This window comes from Porcisia hertigi, chromosome 36, assembly GCF_017918235.1.
Source record: "Porcisia hertigi strain C119 chromosome 36, whole genome shotgun sequence".
Lineage (NCBI taxonomy): Eukaryota > Euglenozoa > Kinetoplastea > Trypanosomatida > Trypanosomatidae > Porcisia > Porcisia hertigi.
The window spans coordinates 2,023,647-2,051,474 of NC_090595.1; the positions used below are offsets into that span (position 1 = coordinate 2,023,647).

The window sequence follows — 27,828 nt, forward strand, 5'->3', positions numbered from 1 at the left end:
GCACTTTTTTTTTTACTCGCGCGGGTTTTCGTATTGGCTGCTCTTCCCCTACCTTCGAGTGCACTTTTTTTTTTTACTCCTCCGTACCCCGCCCGCACCAATTATACCGCCCATCTGCGAGTATGTGTGTCTGTGTGTGTGCATGATGAAGAGAGGGAGGGAAGGGGGGGGCTATGCTGTCATTATGCTGTGTTGTCCTCCCCATTCTGATCCCCCCCCCCCCCCGAAACGTTATATTCATTTTTTTCACCCATCCCCTCAGCGAACTCCGGAGCCAAGGGCCGGAATCGACGCACTGCCACTGCTGTCATGGCTGAATGACCCATCACGGGCTCACAGCAAAGACGGTGTCCACGCCAAAGGTGAGGCGATAGGCTTTCTCAGCAGCACGGCCTGGGAGAGGGGGGAGGGCGGAACGCGCTCTCTTTGCCCGATATAAAAATTCCCAATGCAGCTCTCCCGTCGTGAGAGAAGCAGATTGAGGCCCCTTTCAGTACTGCGTTTTGCGTGTGCGCATCGTTGTTCCCCCCTTCTCTTCCCCCTCCCTCCCCCCCCTTGTTCCCCCCTCTTTGGGTGCCTGACGCTTTGGTTGCTGACGAACAAAAAAAAAGAGATGAAACTCTGCTCATTCGCCATGCGTATGAACTCACAGAAAAGACCAACAAAAATAACACGGGTAGGGAGGAAGCATCAATCATCTCTCTGACAACTACTACCGCAACCGTGGCTGCGGCGGCCTTGGCGATGGCACTTGCATCAAAAGCAAGGCCATCCTGTAGCTCGGGCTCATACTTACTGCGACGCTGCAGCGCGGTAAGGATTTCTTTCACCAATGTCAGCAGTCTGATGTGCTGCCGTCACGCACACATTGGACACTCCACCGACGTGCACCGGTGGCGTAATCCAGAGAAGGAGGAGGTGCGGCGGCAATTCCGTGGTGGCGTAAAACTGGGAAGCCATATGACGAAAGTCCGCGAACAGGAGGCGAGAGAGAGAAGGCTTATTGAACAAGACAAGTTCACAGACTGGCGTCTCATTTACAACTATGCCATCGGTGCAGCTCTGCTTTTGATTGGACTGAACGTGATTCTAGCCTTTGTGGAGTCTAATCCATCACCAGAGTACGTGCCCTATGTCGAAGAAGTGAAGTCTGTGCCGAAGGCTTCCGATACGCCGCGCGGCTCGAATCAAACGCGGTCTGGTCATTAGGTCTGCGCAGGACGCGTCTGAGGTGAGATCAACACGATAGAGAGAGGGGGGGGGTTGCGCGGAGGTCAGTCCGTCGTGTGGCGTATTGTTTTCTTCTTCTTTTGAAGCAATGGTAGCTGTGGCCGAGCGAGAAATAAAAGGCTCTGAATGTGTGGGGGGAGGCTGAGGGGGGAAAGAGGTGCTTGGCTACATGCGCCTAGTACCCTGGTCGTAGCTCCCCCCCCCTCCATCCCCCACGTCCGTTGACGAGGGCATCCATTTTCTATTCCTCGAGTCATTTTGCATCTCACCTCCCCCTCTCTGACTGTTTGTTTCGCGTGTCGTGCTTAGACACACAAGCAAACCAAAAGACATACACGCACACGCGCGCATCCGTGAAGAAGCAAAACACATGGTAAGTGCACACGAGGCACATGTACAAGCTCTTGCTCCTCGAGTGCCACCACTCGGTGAGTGCAGTGGCAGAGATGATTGTATATACCATCAATTTCCCCTTTACTGGACACTGTAGGTGAACGTTTCTCTTCTTGCTGGCGCGAACTCGAAAAGAGAACACACGCCCGCCTCTCCCTGTCTCTCAGCCTTTCCTTCCGTTACTTCTGCCAGTGTGTCCACTTAACTTTTCTGCCCCCTTTTCTCGTCCACATACACACACACGCACACGCGTATCTATCCATGCGCTTGCCGCCAGTGAACACACACACACACACACATATATATATAGTGATACGCTGCTTGACCTTCCTCAGTGCGCTTCAAAGCCACACTTCTGACGCCCTGTGTTCCCATCAAAACTCCCTTTTCCTCCTGTGATTATTGTGCGCACGCAGTGGGCAATAGTCGTTCTGTTGTACTCTTTTTTTTTGAGGGGGAGGCCTTTTTTTGTTGTTCAGTGCTGGAAGTATTCGGTTGTTGACTTTGTGTGTTGCGACGTGCTCTTTTCTGTGTGTGTGTGTGTCTTACTCTTTCTCTGACAGACAGACAGGGGGGGGGGCGGTTCTCGGGATAGAGCCTCCACGGGGCGGGGCGAGAGAAGAGGAGAACAAAACCAAACTTTCGCATCGCGAGCCCCAAAACTGTTTCTCCTAAGATATTAACCGACATAAACGTGTTGCACCGCTTGCTCGGGTAAGGGGCGGGGACCCTGATACGGAAAGGTGACAGAGTCCTACGTATGCCATCATCGGCCATGAGCGGGACTCCGATGAGTGAAGAGCAGCGGGCGGCGCTGGAACAGCGCCTCGCGCAGCTGCGAGCCGCCCAAGCTGCGGCGGCCGAAGTCGAGGGCGGTTCTGCCTCTACGCTGTCTGCCGGGGATAAAAACGGCTCCTCCCGCGATGATGCGATGCCACAGCAGACCCAACCGCAAGAGACACCGTCGCAGAACCAGCGTGGCGGTGCTGTCGGTTCAGCAGCAGCAGCACCACCACCACCACCACCGCAGATAGGATACGGCTACGAAGATGACGACTGCGATGAGGAGGACGAACTTGACAACGCCCGTGAGCAGTTTGAAGATGAGTTCCTCCGCCACATCGCTGAACAGCAGCAGCAGCAGGGGCAAGCGCATCCAGTATCAACGCACGAGCTAAACGTTGCCTCCGTTGCTGGGGTGAGTGCTACGAGGGACGCCAATGACGGTGTGGATGTTGTTGCAACAGACAAGAACGCCCCTTGCTCACATGAGCTTGGTGATTTCGAGGTGCTTAGGCTTGCGAAGATGGGCGACGGTGTCTCTATGAAGAACTTTGGCGCTGCGTGTGGTATCGCCTGGAAAACATTCTTGGACAATCACGGTCGAAACGCGCTGCACTACGCAGCCGATTCCAGTTCTGCAGCCCTCATTCGACTGGTGGCGGACGACCTGCGTGTCCCGTACGTGGCGGATGAGAAGCAACTAACACCGCTCGACATCGCCATTTTGAACGGTCACACCGGCGCCGAGAGCGATGAGGTCTACGCGGCTCTCTTCGCAGCAGCCAAGGCGTCGGGACACGCTGACGGAAACGTTGGTGGCAGTGGGGAGAATGCAAAGACACGAGAGAAGGTGCTCATGGCGCATGCCCCACCGCCACCAAAATTTGTTTTGAGCAAGCCTGTCCCCAAAGCACCGGAAGCCACCCGTGAACGCACGTTTTGGTCCCCTGGCTCTCGTAGCGAAGCAGCCGCCAGTGTGCAGTGTAGCAGCGGTACCGACATGACTGACGCCGAGCGGCAGGCCGTCAGCGACGCGGTTTGCTCGTTAGACCATCATGGTCGTTTACAGTGGCTTCGACCCGTCACACGAGATGCGCGGATGCCTTGTGAGCACTGGCAGGTTGCGTTGGCATCGCAAGCAGTTGCAACTACGGCAACGACTTGCACCAAGGCGACGGGAGTAGTTGTGGCGCAAGTCCTGCCGAACGTGTCCTTGAAAGGGCCTGTGGCCAAAAAGGTCAGCGTCGCAACCGTAGCAGTCGCGGCACACTTGGCGGTGGACGATGAAAATAAACATAAGGGTGTCGCCGCCGCCTTGCTTCACGCTTTGCGTGTCCGCATTGAGGGGCTGGCTAACAGCGGCAGCGGCCTTGCCGTTTTCTTCGCCTCCAGCACACAGCTAAGTCGCCCGCCGGCAGCCATAGCGACAGTGAAGTGGTTTCGCCGTGTTTTTGACCCCTCGTACTTTTACGCGTCCGACAGCGCCTACGACGTGTTCCCCGATTTTTTCAACTACGATGAAGTACTGCGTGCCGATGCAGTTCTGAAGGGTGCGGTTCCCGCGTCGCTCGTGCAACACTACACAGCGGACATGCCATCGTGGTGCCACCTCGAAGTGAATTCCGATGAGCAGTGCGCGTTAGTGCTGAGCTTCATGCAGGCCAAGGCAGGCAGCGCAGAGTCCAACGTCGAGTTGGCATGTGTGCCGGAGGATGTGCAGGAGCTGCGCCGAAGCTACATTGGGCACCCAGATCACCGCGCCTTCGTTCGGATCAACGCGCAGGGTTCAGTGACAGATCTTGTCGTCTTCCGGAAACGCGACATGCGCAACACCGGCCCGTCTATCGATGCTGACGGAGGAATTCCCGCAGCTGAAGTTGCGTACGCCCTTTTTTCTACCATCATCTCAACGGCTAAGGTGGATCACTTAATGCTGCTCGCCTTGAAGCTCTTGTCCGCGAAGATGCTCCTTGTTCCGACCATGTTTGGCATCACCGACAGCGACCTCGCCAAGTCCAACTTTGACGAGCTGGTTGCAAACCGTGACTACGTGTACGCGCTGTCTCTCACAACCCGGCGCGAGATCGATGGGCTTGCGCCGATGCCTGCGGCCAGGTTATCGCTACCTGTCTACTCCATCTGAGCGCGCGCGCGCCTCTCCGTTTCTCTTTGCCCCCTCACTTTTTCCAACCCCGCTCGCTCGTTCGTTCGTTCTCTAATGATCCTAGCGTCGCCGCTTCTCTTCCAGATATTCCTCTTATTATTTTTCGTTGTTATTGTTGCAGCAGCAGATGTATGCTGTGCATTCGTGGGAGGTGGGAGGGGGGGGGAGGCTTTCATCAGTCTTCTCCGGAGGAGAAGCTGTCCATTGCTGGAGAGAGTGCTGATGCTCGTCGAAATGACCGCGAGAAACGGTTATACATACTGTGGCGGAAGGGATGCGGTGACGAACTCAAGAGCATCATGGAATCTGCATCTTTTCTTCTGTATGAGTTTACGCTTTTTTTTTCTTCCACTCGCGGAGGCGGCTATCCCATCATGATCTCTTCGCGGTTTGTTCGGGCGTGCTTCTTTTTTTTTTTTGAATGGGTGTGTCCTTTACTTTCCATCTACCTCCGCTGACCATGTCCTCGAGTCAGCTTGATGTTCCCTCTTCAGCTAATTTCTCGTTGCAGGCTGTTCGCTCTCATGTCCGTTGAGGGAGGGGGCGCGCTCCAGCGTGGGGTATTGGGGGCCCCCAAGTCACTCTTGACCAGGCGAGCCAGCCAGCCTCCTCCCCTCCCTGCCTCTCTGTCTATCACCCTCTCAAGCCCCTCACCCTCCCCCCTCCCACACCCACACACACTGTACCATCTGTGGTAGTGTGATGGAGCTGAGAGGTCCCAATAATGCAACGACTTCATAGTAGTGGTTGAGTCATGCTGCTCTTGGCGGTTGCTTAGCGGACAGCGTTGTGTCACAGCGGTCTGTAAAAGTGAACACGCTTCGCGGCCATCGATGTGGTGGTGCCGGGTGGTAAGGTGACTCGAGCGTGCTTCTACCAGCACTGAGTGCCTGCGAGTGGGGGCAGGCTGGGTGACTGCGAGGAGTGTGCTGCGTCGGGCGACTTGCAATGCTTGGGGGCGGCGGTGGTGGTGGTGGTGGTGGGTGGTTCGAGTGGTGGGAGGTCGAGGCAGAGGCCGCGCTCGGGGAAATGAGTGGGCACTGTGGTAATTCGCGTCGACCGCTGTTTCGCACCTCTCGATCAGGACTTGGACAGATTTGTGTGAATGTACGGGCCCACAGTTGCGTGTGTGTGTGCGTGCGGGGGAGGGGAGGGGAGGGGAGGGGAGGGGAGAGAGAGCACAGGTTGATACAACAAGGAAATTAGAAAAAAACGCCTAGATGTATTTTACAGCCTCTGTAGACGCGGTGCAGTAGTCGTCATCACTTGTTCCTGTGGTGCTCGCTTGGTGTTTATTTCTCCGAGTGTGTCCTCTGTGTTGTTGCCATTGGGCAATGTTGCGGGCTCGTTGTTCTCACGGAACCGCTGTCTGGAATCCCAAAGGGTGGCAGCGGCTGTGCAGCAGCACGAACCGCTTCACCCCCCCCTTCCCTCCCACACACACACATGCACATATATTTATTTATATAATGATAGAGGACAAACCAAATAGGTCATTAATGGCGATATTGCGGCTACACCGTTGCATTCCCCCGTTTGCTTTACGACGAATGAAGGTGCTGTTAGTCCCTCCGCCCGTCCGCGCTCCCTCTTACCGGGGGGGAGGTGGACAAGAGGTTTAGCGAGCCTGACCATACACACGCGGTGCCAAACTAAACGCAGCGAAAAGAACGCGTTAACCACGGGGGGGGGGGCGGCATGATGAAAAGCCGCCATTGAGTGAGGATAACAATGTATTTCGAGCTAGCAGCTGCGCTTATCGGTGTATTTTTTTCTGTTTTCTTCGATGTTGTGGGGTCGGGGCAGCTGGCCGACACAAAGTAGCCTGAAAGTTACCTCTGTCCTTTGGGGTTCTAGGTGCCTCCCCGGATTGTGTTTCCCGCAGGGTTTTTTGTTTTCCTGCCAGACAGTTTAGTCTGTTGCCACTCCCCGGGACCCACAGCCTCGTGTGTGTGTGTGTGTGTGTGTGTTGTACACTGACGTGTCCATGCTCGTGCATTTGATGCGGAGGGGAGGGAGGGGCAAAAAAAAAAACTACCTGGTGTTCAAAGTTCGCCCACCCCATGGCGCCATACCGGTGGCTTTTGAAGCCATCAACACTTTCGTTATTCTCCCCCCCCCCTCGCTCCCGCCCGCCTTGAACCAAGAAAACTATTCAACTTCCTGCTGCCACCGTTACTGCTCTCTCTCTCCCTCTTGCAGTGTATTGCGCTTGTGTGTGGGTGTGCGCGCGCAAATCCCAGCACGTGTCCCTTCACGCACCGACACACAGCTCAGCGACGCCCTTCCTGTGTGTGTGTATTTTGGGGTGGCGAGTGGAGTACACCTTGTTGTCAGGAGTCCCCCTTTCGTTTTGTTTACTGGGAGTGGAGGCTGCGCCCCCTCCCTCTCATTTTTCCCCTCTCCGTTGGTTTCCTTCACCCACACACGACCGGGTTGGTGGAGGTAATCACGGACCCTGAGATTAACGAGCTGAGTGACACACACTCCCCCACATAATCACAAATACACGTGTGTATATATATATATATATGTACGTGTGTGTGTGTGTGGATTTGTCTACTTGACACAAATCCGTGCGCGCACCAGTGAACAGAAGCAGCCGACGGCACACGTCCCACGTGCTGGCTGACCCACTCGACCACACACTCCCTGCGATCACATAAACCGCTCACCTGCACAGACGTACTCACATTTCAGCGCAGACACGCCAAAGGAAAACACAGTGTAGTACTCTCTAGAGAGCACACGCACACACTTGTATTACACGCTTGATTATCGGGGCAGAGGTTGCGCTGCGAGATCTCGCAGCTTCGCCACACACTAACGTCACATCATCTATCATAGAATCATGCGCCATCACAGTCGTCTTTCGTCCCATGGTAACTGCGCGAGTGTGTGGAGGGTCATCCCGCTGGAGCCCTCCCTGGATTCTTCCGTTCCTCGCACAGCTGTCACCCCTCTGGCACGCACTGCAGTGGCATGCTCACCCCTAACTGGCGAGGCGCAATCGTTGATACCACCGGCATCGCGACAGCGATCCCTTCGCCTATGGTCGATTGGGGTCATCCGTGGTGGGTCCGCCAGCTGTGCGTCACCGATGCGACGTGCATGGCCCGTTTCTTTTGTTAAAGCGTTGACTGCAGAATTACCGTCAACCCTCGCTTCGTGTGCGCGATACATCTCAACAGATGCAAACAATGAACAAGCACGCAAAACGAAGAACGTCGCCCTCTGTGACGCCAGCAATAGGAAAAGGGAAGATTATGTTCATGGCGATGTGGGCGAGGCAGCCGAAGCGGAGTGCGACCCAGAGCGCCAGGTAGAGAATGCAGAGGCGGTTTTGCGAGAGATGTTCGGGCCCTTGGCGAAGCTTGTTCTGAATCGTATACCTCAACGCCGCAGAACACCGGCGGCGGCAGGGGTAGATGCCGAAACGCCCACAGCAACCGAGGACCAGCAAGTCGGGACCGACGACGCAATGGTGGGCGATAATCATGACACGGAGAGGGAGCCGCTGGTGGTGAGCAGTGTGGGGGGTGAAGCAGCGGTATCCGCGCGGGCGTCGCCCTTACAGCAACCGGAGCAGAGCTGTTACTACCGCGTTTCCGCAACCTTTCGTCAGTTCGGCTTCCCTGTTGAGCTCGCTGTCGCAAATGGCATGGATGCCAGCGAGACGATCGAGATGTGTCTCCAGCAAGCATTGTCTAGCGACATCAAGTTTATGGGCCCTGTTAGCGGCCATGGGCGCGCAACCCACCAACAACACCGCCTTGGCGGTGGCAGAAGGCAAGGAGGGCACCAGCAGAATGATGGAAGGAAGAACCACGCGGCCGGGCTTTACACCCAGGGCGATGGTAGAGGTGGTGTCTCCTCCCGACTGTCACCACACCAGCAAGAACTGAAGGCCATTATGAGTGATCTGCGTCAGCTCTGCGTTCACTTTAGTCGGACGTTAAAGTTTTCGGTGAAGCCTCCGCTGCAATCGCGCACACCGCACCCCTCTACAGAGACGGACGGTGCCGCAGCGTCGGAGGCGGTGGCGACGCCTTGGCGCTGCCGCTGCTACGTCAAAGAGGAATGGAGTACTTCACCACAGGCTCGCCTTGCTCATGAGGCATGCGGCTGCAGCCCGAACGATGCCCTCGTCCGTTGCGTCGCGGAGCTCCGGCGTCAGTACAAGGATGAGATTGACTCTACAAGCGTGATTCAAGAGGGTGTGCACGAGGCGGCAGCGCTGGTGCAGGGGCAGCGGAAGACCGTAAGAGCAACCTGGAGGGAGGAGACGGCCGGCGGAACGGCTGATGCGAAAACTCCAGAAAGCAACTTGGGCGAAGAGGCCAAAGACGACACGACCACAGTACAGAGAACAGCGCACGCGAACTCGGTTGCCTCTTTGACGGAACCGCCTACGTACACCGCTCTGCTGGAGTTGACTGATGCGCGGAGGAATACGGTCGTGTACAGCGCACGACGCCAGGCCTCCCCGTACGTTGGGTTCCAGACAGTTGCAATGAGCGCCATTCGATCCGAGAGTGCGTGGGACAGGGAAGCGCACTTGTTATCTGACAGATTGGCGCCGGCGCCGTTGCTCTCGCGGCTGCGGTGGCAATTCGACATGCTGGTGGACCACATCTGCCGTGTCACTGGAAAATCACCGCTGGAGGTTGCCCGGATTTGCTTGGGTGGCACGGGCAGCAGCAGCAGCAGTGACACCGCTCCAGCTAAGCATGAGGCCGGCAGCGCGGCAGCGCTGACCCGTACTCAGTCTGATAATACCCCTGCCAACCTCCCCATCCTTTTCACCGGCTCCCTCTTCACAGAGAACAATGCACTGGTGTGGCAGACAACCGAGCCCGGGCGCTATCGCGTGGAGTTCGACACATATGTCCAGGCTGTGTCCTACCTCCTGGATCAGTACAGCGACTGCCTTTCCTCACTGCCATGCATGGCCGCCGGGCAAGGTGAGGGTCTGCTGTTTCCCAGTGCCGACGTTCTAAAACTGCAGGTGTTGCGGCACGACACCTTCCCAATCCTGAATCACCACCACGGCAAGTGGAGCTGCTACGCACTTCTCGGCTCGCTCACCATGCATCTGCTCGGCTGCCCCTTCAGCACCCATTACCACTTTGACCTTGCAACGAAGGAGTGGGTGTCAACGGTCGCCGTAAACAATGGCCGGCAGTCGAGTTACCCTCTCTCACAGCGCCGCTCAAAGATCAAAGGAGAAGCGTGGAGACTTGCGTGTCTGGCCGCCATCCGCGACAACTTCCCTCGGCAGTACGCCGCTGTTCTCGAGAAACATCCCGACGTGGATCTCTCTGCTGACACGGGAGCGCGGGGGCAGCGCTACCGCGCACTACCTCGAGAAAAGCGTATCACACACATGTGCGACTTTGTATCGATGGTGACAACATTCGCGGAGGAGGACCTCGGATGGAGGCAGTCGCGTGTCCGGCTTCGCAATCTGTCAGGAGATATTGGCCTGCCGCAGTGGATTGCAGAAATGGAGGCGCAGGTCGAGGGAGAGGAGGAGCGGCGCGTGGTGGCCGTTTCTCCCCCGTTCTTGCAAGTGAAGCAAGCGCGCAAGTCCCTGTTCTTCAGACTTGCAAAGCAGTACTTTCCCAAAGAGCTGGAGGTGTATCAGTCCCTGAACCGCAGCGATGGAGACGACCCGGAGATCGACATCAACGTGCGCCGCACTCGACTCTATGACCCGAAGAGCAGTTTTGATGGGTCGATGTTGAGGCACGTCACGTCCTTGATGGAGCGTGACCACGCGACGATTGCACCGGTGAAGGTCACCTTGGAGGCATGTGTGGTTCCTCAGGGCTCCCAAGAGGCTGATGCCGCGGGCGGGGGCGGAGATGACGACGACATGGAGCTTGACACGAGTTATTGGGACGGAGAGAGGAGCATTCTGCTCAGTCAGCAGCCGGAAATGCTCCTGCGACCCTTACACCTATCGTACAGCGCGCAAGTCCTCGGAGAACGAGGAAACGTTCTAATCGCTGACTACGACTCTAGCCGCGCCACCACCCCTGCCGATGCAGAAGCTGTTCCTGTCCTCGTGACGGCACTCAAGTCGGCGTCTTTTCACCTTGCCGGTGCGGATGCTGAGACTTTATGGACGGAATACGAAACCTACCCAGTGCTCGGTGCCAACTCTACACGCGAGTTGTGCCTCGCTCTCTTTGGAGCGTTTTTCGGACAGCATACAAGTACTCCCATGGTGGCAGCGGCCGCACCACCGGGGGGCGAGCCGGTCGACGCCGGCGGGGTGCCCCCTCCCATGGTGGGTGATGGGCACGATGCGATGAACGACCCAACTGCACCGATTAACGTGATCATGACCAGCGTGGGGTGCTACTGGTTCGGTACTGCCGTCCTCCCGCGCTTCGGTATGTTGCCCATTGCCAGAGCTGTTGCTACATCGAAGCGACGGTGCTCGCGAGACGCCCTCACGCTGGCCACTCGGCGCAGCTTCCCGCGAGTCTTGCAGTACATCATCAAGCGTGATATGGCGGCAGCAACGGTGGCGACCGAAGTTCTCTCCGAGCCCGTCATTGAGCAGCTCCCGCCCGAGGTGTGTCGCGACGTGCTGGCGCAGCTTGCAAAGGCCAAACGCAACCGGCCGCCGCCGCCGTTCCGCCTGCTTATGCGGTGCATGAAGGTAGCGTACCCGATGCGTGATCACCGTATTCGCGTGCAGAGCTCATATGACTCGACTCACGGCTTCCAGTATCGCCTCTACCTTCAGCGTGGCTTGGTTGTGCGACAGGGAAGTACCCAACTTGTAGGATACGGCGCCTCCACTTCGACACAGGTGGAGGCGTTGGACCGTGCCGCGCTGATGGCGCTGGAGAACCTCTTCGAAACGGCACTGCACGCAGCAGAAACAATGCAGCGGGGCTACCGCACCTCAGGGGCGTCAGACCCCCAAAGAGCGTAGAAACACGGAATGTCATATTGCGGAGATCAACAGATAACACAAGACGGCCTTCCTTTCCCTTCCCTTCCCCTCCCCCCCCCCCTTCACTCCCGGGCGCGCCTCGGGTGCGGAGGAATGAACGTACTGAATACATTAAAGGTTTGCCCATGAACATCACCCTGTCGGCGTGTTCTCAGAGTTGAGCTCGTTTGGCTACCCTTCGCATTACGCCCGCCTCCGGTGCTTTGTCCAATGACAGGAGAGGGAGGGACGCATGAGAGCAGCTCGAGTGCGCTCGAACTGTGAGACTCTTGACGCACGTGCGCTCTCGAGCACAGAAGGCAGCGCTTCTCTACCCCCCGAGACTTTAAAGTGACGTTGCAGCTTATGGTCTAGAGATGTGCGGACACGCGAGACATGTATAAGAGACTGTATGTACGTGTGTGTGTGTGTGTGTGTGTGGTGTCGGTTTATTCGTTTGTTTTTGTTGCCATCACATAGTTGTACTCGCGCACGTAAAAACACAAGCACGCCAAAGGCAGAGAGGCGGCAAGTAGGGGAGATACACTTCTTCTCGCTAAGGTAAGCAGAGAGCGTGCTGCGCAGACCCCAGAAAAATCTACAGACAATCCGCCTAACCCTCACCCTTCTTCCTTTCTTGCGCTCCCTTTACCCTCCCCCCCCCTCCCTCCCGCACATGTTATACCGAGACGATCGGGGGGCGGGGGGGGGGGGGGGGAGGGGGGCGAGCAAAAGGTGGAAAGAGGGGAAGGGAGTAGACGGGGAGTGGAAAGTGTGTGTGCGCTCTAACTCTAGTTGCGCGTAAACAAAGCCCGGGCACTCGAGCTAGGCGTCTTGGAATTGGACACGCTCCCTCACCCCTGCCACTGCCACTGCCGATACTTCGGCTGGGTACGCTATCCCTTTGAGTACAGGGCATCCAAAGGGCTGTCCCTACCCGTCGCTTTCTTCACGGTAACACATCCATACACGTTTGCCTCATCTCTTCTTCCCCCCTCGACGCGCTTCATTGACTACCTGTGCGGTCGCCCTTTGTAGCCTTTCGTCATTAGTTGAGCAAATACAACAACAACGATCGCGAAAAAAAAAACAACTGCCAATCTACAAGGACACACGCAAGCGCGCGCATACGCACACGGGCCCTAAACACACCACTGCCTCGCTTTCGCTTAATCTCTTCCACCCTCTCTACTCGCCTTCCCAATAACTTCCGCACTTTTAGTGGTGATGGGCAGCTGACCTGTACTAGACCTGATTTCTGTGTTTACAGCGCAACGAAAGAGAGAGGCGCGCGCGCATAAATCACATATATAATACGTTGTATTGTATATTATTTATGTACCCTGTCTCCTATTGCGTGTGTGTCTTTATTTGATATTCTCTTTCTTGCACTTACCCGTTAGATCCCCCTCCCCCCCCCTGGTGCACGCCTTCCCGCACACGCGCTGTCTGGGTCGTCTGTCTATGATTTTTTTTTTTGCGTAGCTCTCTTCTGTGTGTTACTGTGTGTCGAACTGAAACTACCTCGATTGATTTCGACCGTCTGATCGCCCCCCCCCCTCCCCCCGCTTCCTCTTCAGCGGATTGTTGCGTGCTTCCCGGTATATAAGGAAGCACACTTGGACACACAAGGCGACGATACTTGTTCTAACCCATTGCGCTCAAAAGCACGCCATACAGTGTGCAACATTCACGCAGGGAGGGGACAAATATAAATTCAAATAGATGTGAAGTTTTTTTTCCCCGCTCCCCTGCGGTGGATCTCCCGACACCATGAACGACATTCGGTTTCCTGGGTGGATCAAGAGCAGCCCGACGCTCATGATGGCGTCGGTGCTTGCGCAACTCTTGGCAAATGAATTTGCGGAGACGGCTTCGTCTACGGCTGCGCTATGTCACACGTCCCAGACATGCGAGCATGGTGGCAGGGGAGGCTGGCGGAGCCGCCTGTTTTCCGATGAATGCAACATGAACAACAGCATCGACAGATGTGACGAGGCGAAACTGGAGAACTTCGGCCCGAGTGAGGAGAGGTGCCACGATCATGTTGGTCAGGACGCGCTCCAGGGAAGTACAGGGGGGATGGACACGGGGTACCTGCGTATGGTAGAGCGGTTGCTAGAGCAGAATTCGAGGGAGTTGGATTCCCTGCCACCCGCGGCCGGTGTGGCCTCGTCAACGACCTACCTTCCCTGGAAGGCGGCCACTTCTACTGCAGCCGCCATGCCAACAGGTGCCACTTGGTCAGGACCTCCCCGCAGCAGCGTCGCCTTCACTGGTTTGAATGGCAGGGGCAGTATGAGCGCCATCGGTGCCAGTCCTGATATTCTTCACGACCCACGTGTGCGTACTCTTCTGCGGCTCTCACGGCTTAACGACGTTCTCACGGGTTCTAAGGCGCCCCAGCTTCTCATTTCGCAGCGCACAGCAGCTGCAATGGTGTCATTTTTCGCCTTCGCAGTGTCGTGCCGATACAACAGGCTACCTGCCGATCGCACAAAAGGCTTTTTCACGGAGTGCAGTGCACTCTACACAACTCTCCTCTCAAAGTTACCCTCACTGCGTTTGTGTGGCGGTGTCAGCTTGGAGGACTTCACCGCTTCTCTCGTGGCATGTGGTCTCAAGTTGCGCGATGACGAAGGTGAAGAAGGGGGGGATGAGGAGGCGGGTGCCTCCGCTCCAGGGACACCGGGTATTCCGTACAGTGGCCGTAGCAACAACAACAGTGTTGCGGTGTCTGGTGTAGCACGAGTAGGGAATGGTAGCGGTACTGATCTCAGAACGCCGGCACCGCTGTCCTCCGCACGGGAAAAGAACTGGGGTCTTGTCGGCTTTTGTCACCGCGCCCTCGACGCCACCTTTGTGCACTTCATCCCCAAGAACATTAACCACTGCGTGCATGACGCTGTAGCGGTGGGTGTTCTGCGGGGCATCTCACTAACGCACTCTCATCAACTCTTCTGCCTCGGCTCGCAGCTAGTGAACCACATGCATGACCTCACCGATGCCTTTGCCATGTCCAGTCACCGGCGCGAGCTGTCGTACAAGCGCGTGTTCTCCGTGCTTCTAGAAGCCATTAGCTGCTCTCGGGTGATCGACTACGAGCGAACAAACAACTGGATTACGGCGATCATTCAGGAGACATACGTCGTACGCGGCCTCTTCCAGCGCGAGGAGCTGCACGCGCACGTTGTCACAGCCACGCTGACGATGCTTATCCGGCAGTATCAGGAAATGGCGAAGGGGTGCGCAGCCAACGTGATTGAACTTGGTATGATGCCAGACTTCACAGAAGGTGACCAGCTCATCGAACTTGTCTGGAAGGCCCTGCAAGACACTATCGGCTCCTGGGAAGACGCCGCGACTGCTGCCGAGAGGCATCCTCTCACACTATTCCGGCACAACATCGAGGTCGTTGTTCAGCATCTTCTTCGGACAGAGGTGGAGCGGCTGCGGTGCTACTACATCATTACGAGTGCTAGGGCCGCCTACCATTCGTCGCTTGTGGTGTTGCCCGCTGGTTCGGTCACAACTACAACCCAGTGGCACTCTTCTGCTGTGCAGCCACAACTCGAGATGGAAAAAGAGACGCAGCAGCCGGCCAATGTGTCTCCGAGGGCCGCCCTTGGCGAACCACAAGGGTACACATGGCGCACCACCACCGCCGCCTCGGCGGCGGCGGCCCCGTACGTCCCGCCCCCAAAAGAAGAGTCGCTGCGTGTTTTGATCTGCGGCAACATCATCAAGTTCCTCCTGCTCCCCACTAGCATTATGAACGCACTTCCGGGGACAGAGGAGGCAAAACAGCTGCGCAAGTCGCTCACAGAGGCGGCGGCTCGTGTGCTAAGTGTCGTGACAGCGAGAGATTTCACGAGCGACGAGGACACATTTGTGGCCGCGTTTGACAGCAGCAGCCCCACCACCGCCACCTCCACAGCGACACGCACCACGATTCCGACGAGCGCAGTGGCAGCGACGCCGAGGGAAATGCACAACATCGAGGTTGCCGCTTCGAGCACTCCCCTCCTTGCGGGATCACGGAGGCGTGCACATTTCTCTAACAACTTCTACCGCTCCATCGAGGGGCTCGTGCAGGAGCTGATCCAAACACTTCTCCAGCAGCACAACTCTGGTGACGCTGTGGCCACCGCCACTATCCGAGATTCGCTTGGAGGGGTGTCAGATGAGCAGCCTGCGAGGCCACCTGTCCAAGATACCGGTAGCGACGCGATGCTTCGGGGCATGGTGGCGGCAGTGTGCTTGCAATACATGTGCTCAGCGAATCACCATATTCGTTCTTTTGTCACCTCGGAGGTGATGGACATGGTTGTGCGCCTTTCCATTCGCCGCAGCGTCCAGGACGCGACTTCGCAAAAAAACAGCGTTGCCAACCCTCCTGTAGACCCAGAGAAGGCACGCGAACAGGCAAGACAGCTCCGGGCCCGCCGGTTGGCGCTGTGCTTCAACGCTATGTCCTCGATCCTGGTACCAGTTGTCGTCAACGTGGAGGGCTCTCATCACGCGGCAAAGGCGCAGGAGGAGAAGGCTGGCCTCGCGCGGAGCGGCACGACAACGAGTGACCGCGGTGAGTCAAGGCGCGAGAGGCTCTCACGCTACGGGCAACTGCTGTGCGACACTTACTTGGACTCCCTGCACGAGCATCTCTCGCGCGCTGCAGAGGGGCGCACGAGCTACAGCACTATGATCACGCCGGTGATGACGGTTGCTGTCAGGGCCCTTGTGGATTTGGTGCTCCGAGTGCATAAGCGGCTGCACGGGATGTCAAGCATGGCGCTCGCGCTCGTGCAGGAAGCGCAGACGGGGGCGGGGAAACCGTACAAGGAGACTCGCCGGTCTGAGTCAGCCATCGAGCAGGATCGCAAGCGACTGCTCCACGCCTTTAACGCGGAGCGCATGAGCGTGGTGTTGCTCTTGCGTGGTGTCATCCAATGCATGCTACGCGTGGCATGGCCGTCCTCGGGGGCTCTGTATCAGAACCCTGTCGGCGGAGGACAACGGCCGCTAGACAAAAGGACATCGGCCTCCGTGATGGCCCCAATTGCCTTTGCAGCGCTGTCGCCGTTACTTCAGCCCCTGACGATGTTGCTTCACCTCTCCACCCTCTTCCCAGCCCGGTCAATAAAGCATCTGTGCATGCACCATCAGTACGCGCGCTACCTCACCCTGGAAGATCTCAGCAACGACGACCAACACGTGTTTCACTACTACCACCACCTGTCGCGTATGCATCGGGTGGGCGAGGCCGATGGCAACAACGGCGCTAAAACTGCCTCTGCCGAGGATCAGATGGAGCTTGAGTGTTGGGCGCTGTTCCGCTCTTGCTGGTTGATGTTCTCCTACTACAAATACACAGCCGAGTCTCTTCTGGGAGTGCGCTATGGGGGTGTGGCGCCCAGGGAGTCTCCACACCCTACCCCCGCCGGAGTCGTGCTCGACCGCCCGCCTATCTTGTCGACAAAACAGTGCACGCTTGTGCGCCTCATTGCCGCCTCTGCGGCACCACTCCTGCGCATGTGCTCGTCTGATGTGCAGCAGGCAATGGCCGACACCGCCGTGCTTCTACGCTACGCGCTTTCCGGTACACGCCAAGACCATGTCGCGGCGGCAGACGCTAACGCGACGAGCGGTATCCTCCACACCTCATTATGCAAGTCGCTAAAGCAGCTCTGTGGCGGCCACAAAGTCGTCTGGAAGCGGCTGAACACGGGGGAGCTGATGATTCTCCAGAGCGTGGCGGAGCTCGAGATCCTGCGAGCGGCGACGGGGTCGGTGGCGCAGCTGCCGCTCTATCGTCATTTCGAGGTGCGAGAGTTTGTCGCAAGCGCTTCAATACCGGAGGCGCTCAGTTACATCCTCGGCACGGCGTGTGAGTACTACATCCGTGCGGTGCAGTCGATGCTGCCGGGTGTCGCTTCCCATGTTGTTCGCACGAACCTATCACAGCTGATATTCCTGCTGAGCTTCGCGATCGGCTCGGTGCGCGAGTCAGCCAGCAAGCTGGTGATGCAAATAGTGGAATCATTCCCTATCTACGCTGCGTACTCTAGCGGGTTGCCGCTTCTGTGGTGCGTGCTAGACCTCCTTGAAACAGGCACGGCTTCGCAGATCGAGGCGCTCTGCGCGCACGTGCACTTCGCAGTGGCCCCAGCGGTGGCTGCTGATCCACATCGCGCAGAGCGCCAACGGCACACGCTCTTTGTCGCAAATGTAGCACAGAGATGGGCCGCTGTGCTGCGAGAGAAGTCGCCACTAGCTCTCTTTGAAACAGCCATCAAGTTTATGGTTGTTCAGCAGCAAGAGTCTGGAGAGCCGACTTCGACGCAGACTGGCAGGCGCGCTGCTGGATCGCAGTGTGCCGTCCTCGCCCTTCAGTACGGCCTTGAAGAGACCCCACCGAATTTAGACCACAGCGCTGTCGCAGTATTGCATGGCGCCGCGGCCGCTGACAGTGCCGTCGAGACTGACCCGGTGCAAACGCTGGTGTTGTATGGGCATGCGCAGGGTACCCTGCTGGCCGCCAGCTGGTATGCATCTGCTGATCAGATTCAAAACACCGTTGTGGCACAACTGTGGGAAGCCACGAGCCTCAGTCGGCGTGCCTTAGCGACAGCTGTGGCGCGGCAGCTCGAGTCGAGCATCCTGCGGCCTGCCCGGGTTTTTTTTGTAGAGACTCTCTACCCGTTGGCCCCTGTGCTCACGCTTGGGACATCGACCGTTGATGATAAGGAGGATGCTGCAGCGCTGAAGAAAGTGAGCGGTGGGCCGGTGTCCTTGCGTGCACCAGACCGCACGGAGACGGCCGCGATCTTTGCGGCCGCAGTGGCGCTGCTTGTCTCGGGTAACGGCATCCCCACCGGTCGCTGGCAGTTGCTGCAGTATCTCGTGCAAGGTGCCGTCCAGACATTCCGCTCCGAGGTGCTGTATGACGCCATTCTCAGTTGGAAGTGGTTGCTGCGCCAGAACCGCGAGGCCTACCTGTTACCGATCCTGCAGGAGCTGGACACGGCCTTTCTATGGACAGCGAACAATCGGCTGGGGCTGTTTGACGGCTACTGCGCATCCAATAACTGGCAGGTGCAAACAGGCGAGATACCGGTCCGTCATGACACCACCGCTGCGAGCGGGTACAGCGGAATCGGTGCGCGGGCGGAAGCTGTGACGTCTATGGACGGCACAATCGACAGCGCCTCTCCACACAAGCTGCTCCTTTCCTTTCTCTCTGACATGTATGTGGTGGAGGGGAGCCCACTCTGCCTCACTGTGGAGGTGCTACGCCATCTGTATCTGGTCGCAGCTCACATTATGCAGTACTCGACGGTGCTGTCCCTACGGGACAACATGTTTGGCGAAACGATGCGCTGCATGTTGGTGGTTGGCAGCGTTGCGCAGTTGTTGCGAGAGGCGAATATGCGCCGGCTGCGCGCCGGACTTGCGACCATTGTGCCTTTCTCGGCGCTCGGGGCACTGCGCCAGCGGTGGTACAATGCGCTGTTGCGGTGGTTCACGAAGACACCGCCGAGGTGGTACTACGCCAAGAGGCCGGAGATAGCCATGGAAGAGACAAAAGTGGTGCATTCGCTATTGCGGCTGGTGAACGAGGAGGAAAATCTCCTCACCCGAACCACGCTGGGCTTTCTTGATTTTAGCACCAGCCTGCCCTCCAAGGGGGACACGCCAGCCGCCCGTAGCTGGGATTCTCTGAGCGTGGTGCACGAGGCCCTTGTGGCTTTGCGACCGGCGTTGGACAGCGGTGGGGGGACAGGGTTTGGAAAGCTGATTGTACGGGAGCAGCAGCGACTTCTGGGCCTGTTGCGGCTGTTGCGGGTCCTTGTGGAGCACGAGGTGCTGCGGCTAAGTGTCTGGCGCGCGCCGCGCCGCACGCTCGAAATACCGAACACGACGCCCTCTCTTGGCTGGGAAAAGTTGATCGAGTGCGCTGACCACCACAACCCGGCGGTCGTCGTCGCCATGGTCTACCGATTCTCCAGCATACCTACTGTCCGGAGAGAGGCGTCGCGGCGTGTCGTGGCGCATCCGGAGCGGTACGCGCACGTTGCCGAGGCAGTGGAGCTTTACCTGACGGAGGACGTACTGCGCGCTGGTGCGCCGAGGCTGTTCCTTTTCCGCACGTGCACCATCATTCAAGCCCTGCGCCTCCTCCACACACACTATACTGCGTGTGAAACGGTGTCTAGTTACGCTATGCGAAGCCTGCTCTCGCAGCGCAGCGAGGTGCTCATCTTTTACCTGCCACAGCTGCTGCAGCTGCTGGCGATGGACAAGAGTGGCCACATCGAGGCTTTTCTCCTCCACACCAGCGCAAACAGCACTATGTTCGCGCACCAGCTGCTTTGGAGCCTGCAGACTGAGGGCGAAAGCAATGGACCCCTGGCGAACAAGTGCCAAGAGCTCGGGAAGCGAGTCAAGGCGACCTTCACACCGGACAAGGAGGCCTTCTACAAGTCGGAATTTGCGTTCGTCGATCTTGTGACGTCGCTGTCCGGAGAAATCATGGCGTACGACAAGGCACAGCGCAAGGAGAAGCTGCGGTTGCGGCTCAAAGACGACGTCTTCCACGACCTGCCTAAGTTGCAGCACTTGTACCTTCCTACAAACCCGGACTTTCGGATCACCGGTGTTATTCCGCACACAGCCGGCGCCATGCAGAGCGCTGCCAAATGCCCGATTCTGGTGCAGTTCACCTGCGTGCCGCGCGCAGCAGAGGATACGCGCACACCAGCCGTCCTTGCCATGGCGGCGACCGACGAGCGCGAGCAAGCCGCGGAAAACAACCACGGCAACGCAACACCACACCCGGTCGTGAAGGCTTGCATTTTCAAGATGGGCGACGACTGCCGACAAGACCAGATATCACTGCAACTCATCGGCTTCATGCAGCGCATCCTTTGCTCGGTGGACGTGCCGTCCTTCCTCTACCCGTACCGTGTTGTCACGACGGGGCAAAGCAGCGGCATCATTGAGTGCGTGCCGCGGTCGAAGAGTCGGAATGAGATTGGCAAACTCGTCGAGTCGAACCTTGCAGAATTTTTCGTGCAGACATTTGGCGATCCAGAATCCGTCGGTTTCCGACGCGCTCGCGAGAATTTCGTGAAGAGCACAGCCGCGTACTCCGTTGTGTCGTTTATCCTCAACATCAAGGATCGCCACAACGGCAACATAATGATAGATGCTGATGGCAATCTCGTCCACATCGACTTCGGCTTCTTGTTCGACGTCTCACCAGGGGGCGACATCAACTTCGAGTCGTCGCCCTTCAAACTGACAACAGAAATGGTGCAGCTCATCGGCAAGAATGTCGGGGGCAACTCAACCCTGCAGAGCAAGACACTCACCCGAGCTCTCGTGGACGAGGAGAATTACATCTACTTCAAGACCCTGCTGAACCGCTGCTACCTTGCTGTGCGAGAGTACGCGCGTGAGATCTGCATCATGGTAGAGCTCATGCTGGAGAGCGGTCTGCCGTGCTTTAAGCCCAAGCAGACCATCGCCAACCTCGCGCAGCGACTGGCCATTGACATGAACGAAATCGACGCCGCCAACTACATGCGTCGCCGCATCCACGAGTCGCGGCAAAACTACCGAACCGTCCTCTATGACTTTTACCAAAAAGTGGCTGAGGGCATTGAAATGTAAACCTGTCTTTTTCGATCCGGTCCGGCGCCTCTGGAGGGGGGGGATATATATACCCCCCCCCTCCCTCCTCCCGTGTTACTGCCTTTCGCCTTTGCCAACGCCGCGCACCACTACTGAAGCCTATTTTCGGTTTTCGTGGGTCTGTATCAGGCGTTAGCTCGCCCCTCATGTTGTCTCCCCGCAAAAAAACAAAATTGTGTTATCAGGGTTCTAGTAACCCACAATCGCTGTGTGGACGTATGTGGGGCGAGGAGTCTGCAATCTTCCTTCGGCTACAGCTGGGCATTTTTGGTGTCGGCAAACAGACGCGAGCTAGCGTTGGGGCTCAGCGCACTTGCGGTTCCCCCGGGGCATTTTGCCTCACCGCAGGACACCCTTTGTTGCCACCTCACCAACCTTATACGCACCCGCCCGCTGTTTCTCCCCCCCACCGTTACCACAGACAAAGCTGAGGGGAAGCCGCGGCACACTTTTGTTCGCGATGCCCCAGCCAGGCGAGCGGCACCCCACGTCCGCCTGCATGGCCTACGCGCGCGGCTGTGTGCGCCCCGGCCCCCGCGGTGGGTTTCCCGGGCACGCGGCCCGCCGTCCCCGGGCCCCCAGCCGGGGGCTGGGGGGCGGACATGCCGCCGGCCGGGAAACGCCCCTCGGCGAACGCGAAGCGCAGATGCGGGTAGAGGGTTTTTCCGGGGAGGGGGGGGTCTGCGAGAAGTTTGTCGGAGGCACGGCCCGCTTTTGAGGGGGGGGGGGGGGCGGGGAGGACGGCCCGTACTACACGGCAGGGGTCCAAGAGTAGCGGTGGGCGTGCTGGGGGGAGGAAGCCTGCGCGCGTGTATATGGACATCTACTGGTCCGTTTGTGTGTTGCAGAAAAGGACGTTGCAGGATGGAGAGAAATCGCGGGGCAACATGCCTGCCCACTCGGGGAGAACCAAGGGATGGAAATCTTACGATATCCTGTAAAAAAGAACGTGTACTGCTCAGACACCCTTGATGACGTTAGACATCTGGTCAACAATAGAGCTGCCCTCTAGGCTCACCTCGCTGCGCTCCGCAGCGAGGTCCAACCGGTCTACGTACGCAAGGGTGGCACGTTTGCTGCTCAGTTGCAGCTCCCCTCCAAGGAGCACCTCGTCAAGAATGAAATGCGCGCGGTGGAAGTTGAAGATCAAGTCCAGCTCGCAGACGTTGCCGAAATATTGATCCAGCACCTCGACAATGTGATGGATGATCTCCAGGGTAATCAGCTCGTTTTCCGTCTTGTCAACACACGCGATGAAGTATAGAGAGGCGTACCGGCGACAGACGTACTTGCGCCCCTCGACCTCGAAGATGTTTGACAAGCGAGTGGTGCGACCAAGCGCCACCTGGCTCACCTCGCGGAGAATCTTCGACTGCTCCTTCTGCGAAAGCGTCACATACCATCTGGATAGCCGTATCTTGCCCTGGCGACTCATGAGGAGGAGGAACTGGATCATTGCGGGTACACGCAACACGACGATCAGGGCAAAGAAATTCTTGTGTTTGCCGCCCGCCTTGGGTGTCCTTTTTTTTTCCTTTTTGTGACTTCGATATAAATGTGCACTATGCAACGACAGGTTTTTTTTTCTGTGCTGTATGTGAAGGAAAGGAAGGATGAGAGGGGGGGGGATAAGGTGAAACAAGGGAAAAGAAACAACAGCACACCGACAATTACGAAGAATACAAGTAGTCCGCCCAGGGATTCGGAGACATCCCCATTGGACTAACTGCCGGCTAAAAATTTTTGGGGACCGTATTGGCCACAGCGAGGCTTGTAGGCGCCCGGTGAGGGGTGGGTGGGTGGGGGGGGGGGGGGGGGGGGTTGAAAAACATCGAAGAAAGAAAATGAGCCAAGTGGTGAGCCCCCCCCCTCCCCCTGCTCCGAGTTGGATGGGTTGGGCAGGTACACTTTTCTTTCCTCCTCGCATGATTTACGTAGATGGGAAACCTCGCAGGGGCATTGCTGTCGCTCGTCGCAGTTTCGTTGTTGCCTTGACGCACACAGAAAACAAATTTTGGAAGGCGCCGGAGGTGTGTTGAAGACGCACGTGCACGACTCTTGCTTGTTTGTTTGTTGCCTCGAGAGGCACCGACTAACCAAAGCACCGCGCCATGTCGCCACCAGCAGCAGCAGCGGCAGGGACAACGTCCACGTTGGGTGCAGAAAACCAAGAAAAAATGTCAGCGCCGCCTTGATGCGTGTATACACCATCCTTCTCGGAAGATGCGTTACATAACCCACCGAGGCGTGCGCTGCGTGGCCGTCTCACCGGAAGCGTACTGTGCGGGCCAAAGGAGAGGCGGCGGGCGCCTTGAGCAATCCACGGCGACTTTGCATGCGTGCTTTACGAGCCTCGTCCTGCACACGGACGGCACTCTCAGAGGCAGCGGTACCGTTAAGCCCATAGGCGGCGAGTCCACCATTTGTGTAGGCAACGTTACCCTCGTTTGACAACGAAGGTGTAATGCACTGGGTGCGCAACCAGCGCTGTGAGGTGGCACGGCTGCTGGTCGTGCCTGCCACTCGGTAGCCGTCCTGGCGATTGTGCACCCAGTCTCGCCCGACGTCAGTTCTCAGTACCCATTCTAAACGGTACACGTACTCCGAGATGCGTTCAAAGATCAGCTCGGACATCAGCAGACGTGCCGCGCGCGCGGCCAAAGTGGTCAAGTAGGCGTTGCGTTTGTGCTCCTGAAAGATCACCGGTGGGGGGCTCGCGTCTTCTGGAGTGAGGGCCCACCGCAGGGAGCCGAGGATGGCGCGGGGCATGGCGGCGCCTAATGATCGCATTGTCATGGATTGATCAGAGCATAAGGCTGCATCGCTAGTTCCATATTCCCCGCCCCCACTGAAGGCCTCCTCACCGCTGGTGGCACCGGTCGCGTCATCGCTTGCTGCCAAGTCGTCACACTGCTCTACGGTCGATAAGACCGACAATAGCTCCAGCTTCGCTCCTCGGTGTTGCAGCAAGGAAGGTGGTACAAGCCGCTCCATCCCACAGGTTTCGTAAACCATCATGAGCCCATAGGTACTCGTTATTAACTGCAACAGCGCTGACATTCCGCGCACCTCCCCGTCTGGGAAAATCCGCGTCAGCACTGGCATCACCTCGCTCTGCAACAGCAGGTGTCCTTGGAAGACTGCTGGAGGGAACAGTTCAGGGGTGAGGCACAGCATCCCACACTCCTTTAGGTACAAGAGAAGCAAATGCAGCTCTTCTCGTCGTGCGTACGGATCACCGCGATCGAACGCGTCGTAAAAGATGCCGAGAGGGTGGTCAGGACCTGGTACGTAGAGCCCCTCCTTCAACAAGCGCTGCACAGTCGGCGAAGGCGTTCGTGGCTGCCCGCGTGGACGCTTCGTGTAGTGGCTGCGGAACAGCTCGATGTTTTCCCACACCCTCTCCGACTCCCAGAGACCTCTGCCACTGCCTATGGAATTTAGGATCATCTCGAGACACATGTGTTCGCGCTTGCCGATGTGGTTGTGCCAGCTGTTGACAGGCTCAGAGCACAGCCCGCACCAGTGCGGCACCGTTTCCCATCCCGACTCTGTGGTGGGTGCAGTACTCACTGCCGGCATGGGTTGCCGACAAAAGCCAGAGGGATCATGCTTGGGTGACGAGGACAAGCCCGATGAACGAACAGCCGAGATGGCCCCGGGAACCGGCCCTGCTGTAGAGAGGAGGCGCGAGACACCCAACAACTCGATCACAGCGGCCTGCCTTTGTGACCAATGCAGCGGCGGCTGTCGTGGCGTAGCGCACAACATTCTACACTGAGGCTGCGCAAAGGTCTTGGCAATATCGGCAGTCGCCCTCAACATCCCCACGGTGAGTCGAGGAGGAGTCGCCATGAACTCTTCGCTCGGCTATGTTAGCACACCGACAGGGGGGGAAGGGGGGGGGGGCGCAGCGAATGAACATGCAGCGACCAGCAGAAAAGGGAGAAGGGGAGAACGTACAAAAAGAAAAGCGGAATAGAAACATCAACTATGTAGGTTGTGTCGGTTCAACGGACTACGAGTGGGGTCCACGGAGGAGGGAACGTGTGTGGGACACGAGATTGTACTGATGATCAGCTGCAAACCTGTGTTTGGGTGCGCAGTCCCGCAAGAGTAGTCAGGTGGACATGGGAAGTAGGGGGGATATTTATGTATATATATATATATATATGTATATATGTATATGTATATGTATATCGTATTGCCAGTTCTCACCCGACGCCTGCACCCACCAGAGGCTGACGTCGTCAACATCTTCCATCAGAACCCGGTCACGTTTCTTTGTCACTCCTTTTCGACCTTGTCGGGGGCGCCGCTTAACGTGCTCACCCCCACGAAGTGGGTCTGTGTGTGCTACAACTCACAGGTCCCAGGCACCTCCACACAGGAGGCAGTTGTACTGCCGAGCCGTTCGACCCCTTACTTCGCTTATGGTGTACCGTTTCACGCACCTGGAGAACCAAGACAAAAAGAGAGACGGTGAGGCTCACAGATCATATCAGAATCGCGGGCTACAAGGGTATAACAACAAAAGGGGGTACGAAGGTGAACTTAGGCGAATCATAACGTTCCAGTGATAAAAATGAGAGCGGGGGAAGGGGGGGGGGCAAAAGGGGAAAAACAGAAGAGAAAGCAAATGAACAAGACCCCCAAAGCAAACACACACACACACACACAGATGAATCCATACGGAGAAGCCATGAGGAGCAGGCTTTGACGCTCACGGCACTACAATGATTTCACTTTTTCAGGCTGTACACGGTGATGGAGATCATCACAAGGCAAGAGCCTAACACAAACGTCCCGTTCAATGGCGTGTTGAAGAGAAATACTGACGCCGTGCCGCTCAGCACAATGGCGACAGCCGTCGAGAAGGACTTCACGATGTTGTCGCAGTACCGCACCACTAGTGCCACGAGCATCCCACCAACCGCTTGCAAGAACACAAGAAACCACACCAGTCCGGTGAAGCCATCAAAAAAAGTCCTCCTGAACTCGTCGAGTGTATTCACCGCACCTCCGGCCTCGTCTGACTGGAAGATCTCCGTTAAAAACGTAATGATAAAGCACACGACAGAGAAGAAGGCGAGATGTGTATTGCGCGCCGCCAAACTGAAGTGGTTGCCACGCTTCTTCAGCACAAACTCCATGAATACGCCGGAGAATGCGCTCAAGAAGCCTCCGGCCAGCGCATCGAGTGTACCCTCAATGACCCATGTGCTAGCGGTCTTTGCAGCCGCAGCAGCAATCTCCATCTCTTTTCGTACGGCCTCATCTGCCTCAATGGTTGTCGTCTCCTCTCGCTTGCTCTTCGCACTCAACTGCGCCAGAGTGAGACCAAACATGAGCATAACCAGTGCGCCCCACTGGGCGGGGGAAAGACGGAGGTCCAGCACAACCCTCATCATGATGGCCAAGAAGAGAATGCGCACCTGGTACAGGACCTGAAAAAGGGCCGGGTCCAGCAGCTTGAGGGCATAGATGAGCAGCAGCCCCTGTATAGAGTAAGCGATGGCAGGCACTGTCATGAGGAGCGTCTCCTTGTACTGGTGGTTCAGTCCAACGGCATGGCGCATGCGAGTCAGTAGTGAAAAAAAACAGTCCAACGTAACCAGAGGCTGGCGCGGCTTTGTGGTACAGAGGGCATTGATAGGCATCCTCTCTGTGGAATCCTCCTCTGACTTGTTTACGGCTTCGACCGTCGACCTCTCCTTTTGCATGGCCCGTACCTCATCGATTGTGCACCAAAGAAGGGAGAAAAGAAGCTTGACGATCTCCGTCGTAGCCAGGAAATGCGAGGCTTTAAAGATGACTGCATGCTCCTCAGGCTCCTCTGGCTCTGCGCCGCCAGCGGCAAGAGGAGGAGGACTTTCGGATTGCTGCGAGTAGCCAATCAAAACCAGATACAAACTGTTCTGCACAGCGAGGAGCACCAGTGCTATCAAGTTAACGTTGAGTGTGCAGCACCGGAGCCATGCCGGCCTGGCAACGCATCCCATAGTGATCCCTGCAAACACCGTAGTGGGTCTTGGCTACTCAAGGTGAGGATGACAAAAACAGATTGCCCTTTGAGATGTCCCACAGCGCGAGAAGAAAGACGAAGGAAGACGTAGCGAAAACTCGTATATCAGAAAGGAGCCATTAGAGGGGAGAGGAGCTGCATTTTAGAGGGAGTGGGGGCAGGGGTGAGGCAGCCCACTGCCACCTACTCCTCAATCTAGAAGAGGGGGTGGCGTTGCGCACCATCTCAACCTTGTTATTCCCATGGAAACGTGCACTGGCGCAATGGAAGACGATGTGCGTCCCCCACCCCTCACCCACCCCAGCCCAGCCCCACACCACTCCCCACGCCGGACAGTGGGCTTCTTAGTCAAGCTGAGCAGACATAGCGAGGGAAACTAAAGCAAGCCTTTCGGTCTTTAGGTGCTGTGCGGGGGGGGGGTAAAGAATGCATCGAAGTCTACTTCGCAACACCTCATACCCATTACAGTGGAGAGGTAGATGTTTTTTGTTTTCAGAACATTACTATTATGACTGCATATATTCTTCGCGTTCCCCTCCCTCCATCTGAGAATCTCTTTGCCCCTCCCCCCAACCAGACCTTCCG

General features: G+C 57.2%; 7 protein-coding genes across 7 annotated transcripts; 4 read left to right on the forward strand and 3 right to left on the reverse strand.

Moving 5' to 3' along the window:
* Window positions 1-744: 744 nt before the first annotated feature.
* On the forward strand, window positions 745-1,209 carry JKF63_00519 (uncharacterized protein; the record flags this gene model as incomplete). Its single annotated transcript, XM_067896570.1, has 1 exon — window positions 745-1,209. One exon carries the CDS (start codon window positions 745-747, stop codon window positions 1,207-1,209), a length of 465 nt encoding a protein of 154 aa, XP_067752727.1.
* A 1,189-nt stretch (window positions 1,210-2,398) lies between these two features.
* JKF63_00520 (uncharacterized protein) lies at window positions 2,399-4,549 on the forward strand (the record flags this gene model as incomplete). Its single annotated transcript, XM_067896571.1, has 1 exon — window positions 2,399-4,549. The coding sequence occupies one exon, from the start codon at window positions 2,399-2,401 to the stop codon at window positions 4,547-4,549; it is 2,151 nt and encodes a 716-aa protein (XP_067752728.1).
* Window positions 4,550-7,421: 2,872 nt separating this feature from the next.
* JKF63_00521 (uncharacterized protein) lies at window positions 7,422-11,522 on the forward strand (the record flags this gene model as incomplete). The annotated part of the gene is made up of 1 exon (XM_067896572.1): window positions 7,422-11,522. The coding sequence occupies one exon, from the start codon at window positions 7,422-7,424 to the stop codon at window positions 11,520-11,522; it is 4,101 nt and encodes a 1,366-aa protein (XP_067752729.1).
* A 1,773-nt stretch (window positions 11,523-13,295) lies between these two features.
* Window positions 13,296-21,197, forward strand: JKF63_00522 (uncharacterized protein; the record flags this gene model as incomplete). Its single annotated transcript, XM_067896573.1, has 1 exon — window positions 13,296-21,197. The coding sequence occupies one exon, from the start codon at window positions 13,296-13,298 to the stop codon at window positions 21,195-21,197; it is 7,902 nt and encodes a 2,633-aa protein (XP_067752730.1).
* A 979-nt stretch (window positions 21,198-22,176) lies between these two features.
* On the reverse strand, window positions 22,177-22,674 carry JKF63_00523 (uncharacterized protein; the record flags this gene model as incomplete). The annotated part of the gene is made up of 1 exon (XM_067896574.1): window positions 22,177-22,674. The coding sequence occupies one exon, from the start codon at window positions 22,672-22,674 to the stop codon at window positions 22,177-22,179; it is 498 nt and encodes a 165-aa protein (XP_067752731.1).
* Window positions 22,675-23,483: 809 nt separating this feature from the next.
* Window positions 23,484-25,043, reverse strand: JKF63_00524 (uncharacterized protein; the record flags this gene model as incomplete). The annotated part of the gene is made up of 1 exon (XM_067896575.1): window positions 23,484-25,043. The coding sequence occupies one exon, from the start codon at window positions 25,041-25,043 to the stop codon at window positions 23,484-23,486; it is 1,560 nt and encodes a 519-aa protein (XP_067752732.1).
* Window positions 25,044-25,960: 917 nt separating this feature from the next.
* On the reverse strand, window positions 25,961-27,220 carry JKF63_00525 (uncharacterized protein; the record flags this gene model as incomplete). The annotated part of the gene is made up of 1 exon (XM_067896576.1): window positions 25,961-27,220. The coding sequence occupies one exon, from the start codon at window positions 27,218-27,220 to the stop codon at window positions 25,961-25,963; it is 1,260 nt and encodes a 419-aa protein (XP_067752733.1).
* Window positions 27,221-27,828: the final 608 nt, after the last annotated feature.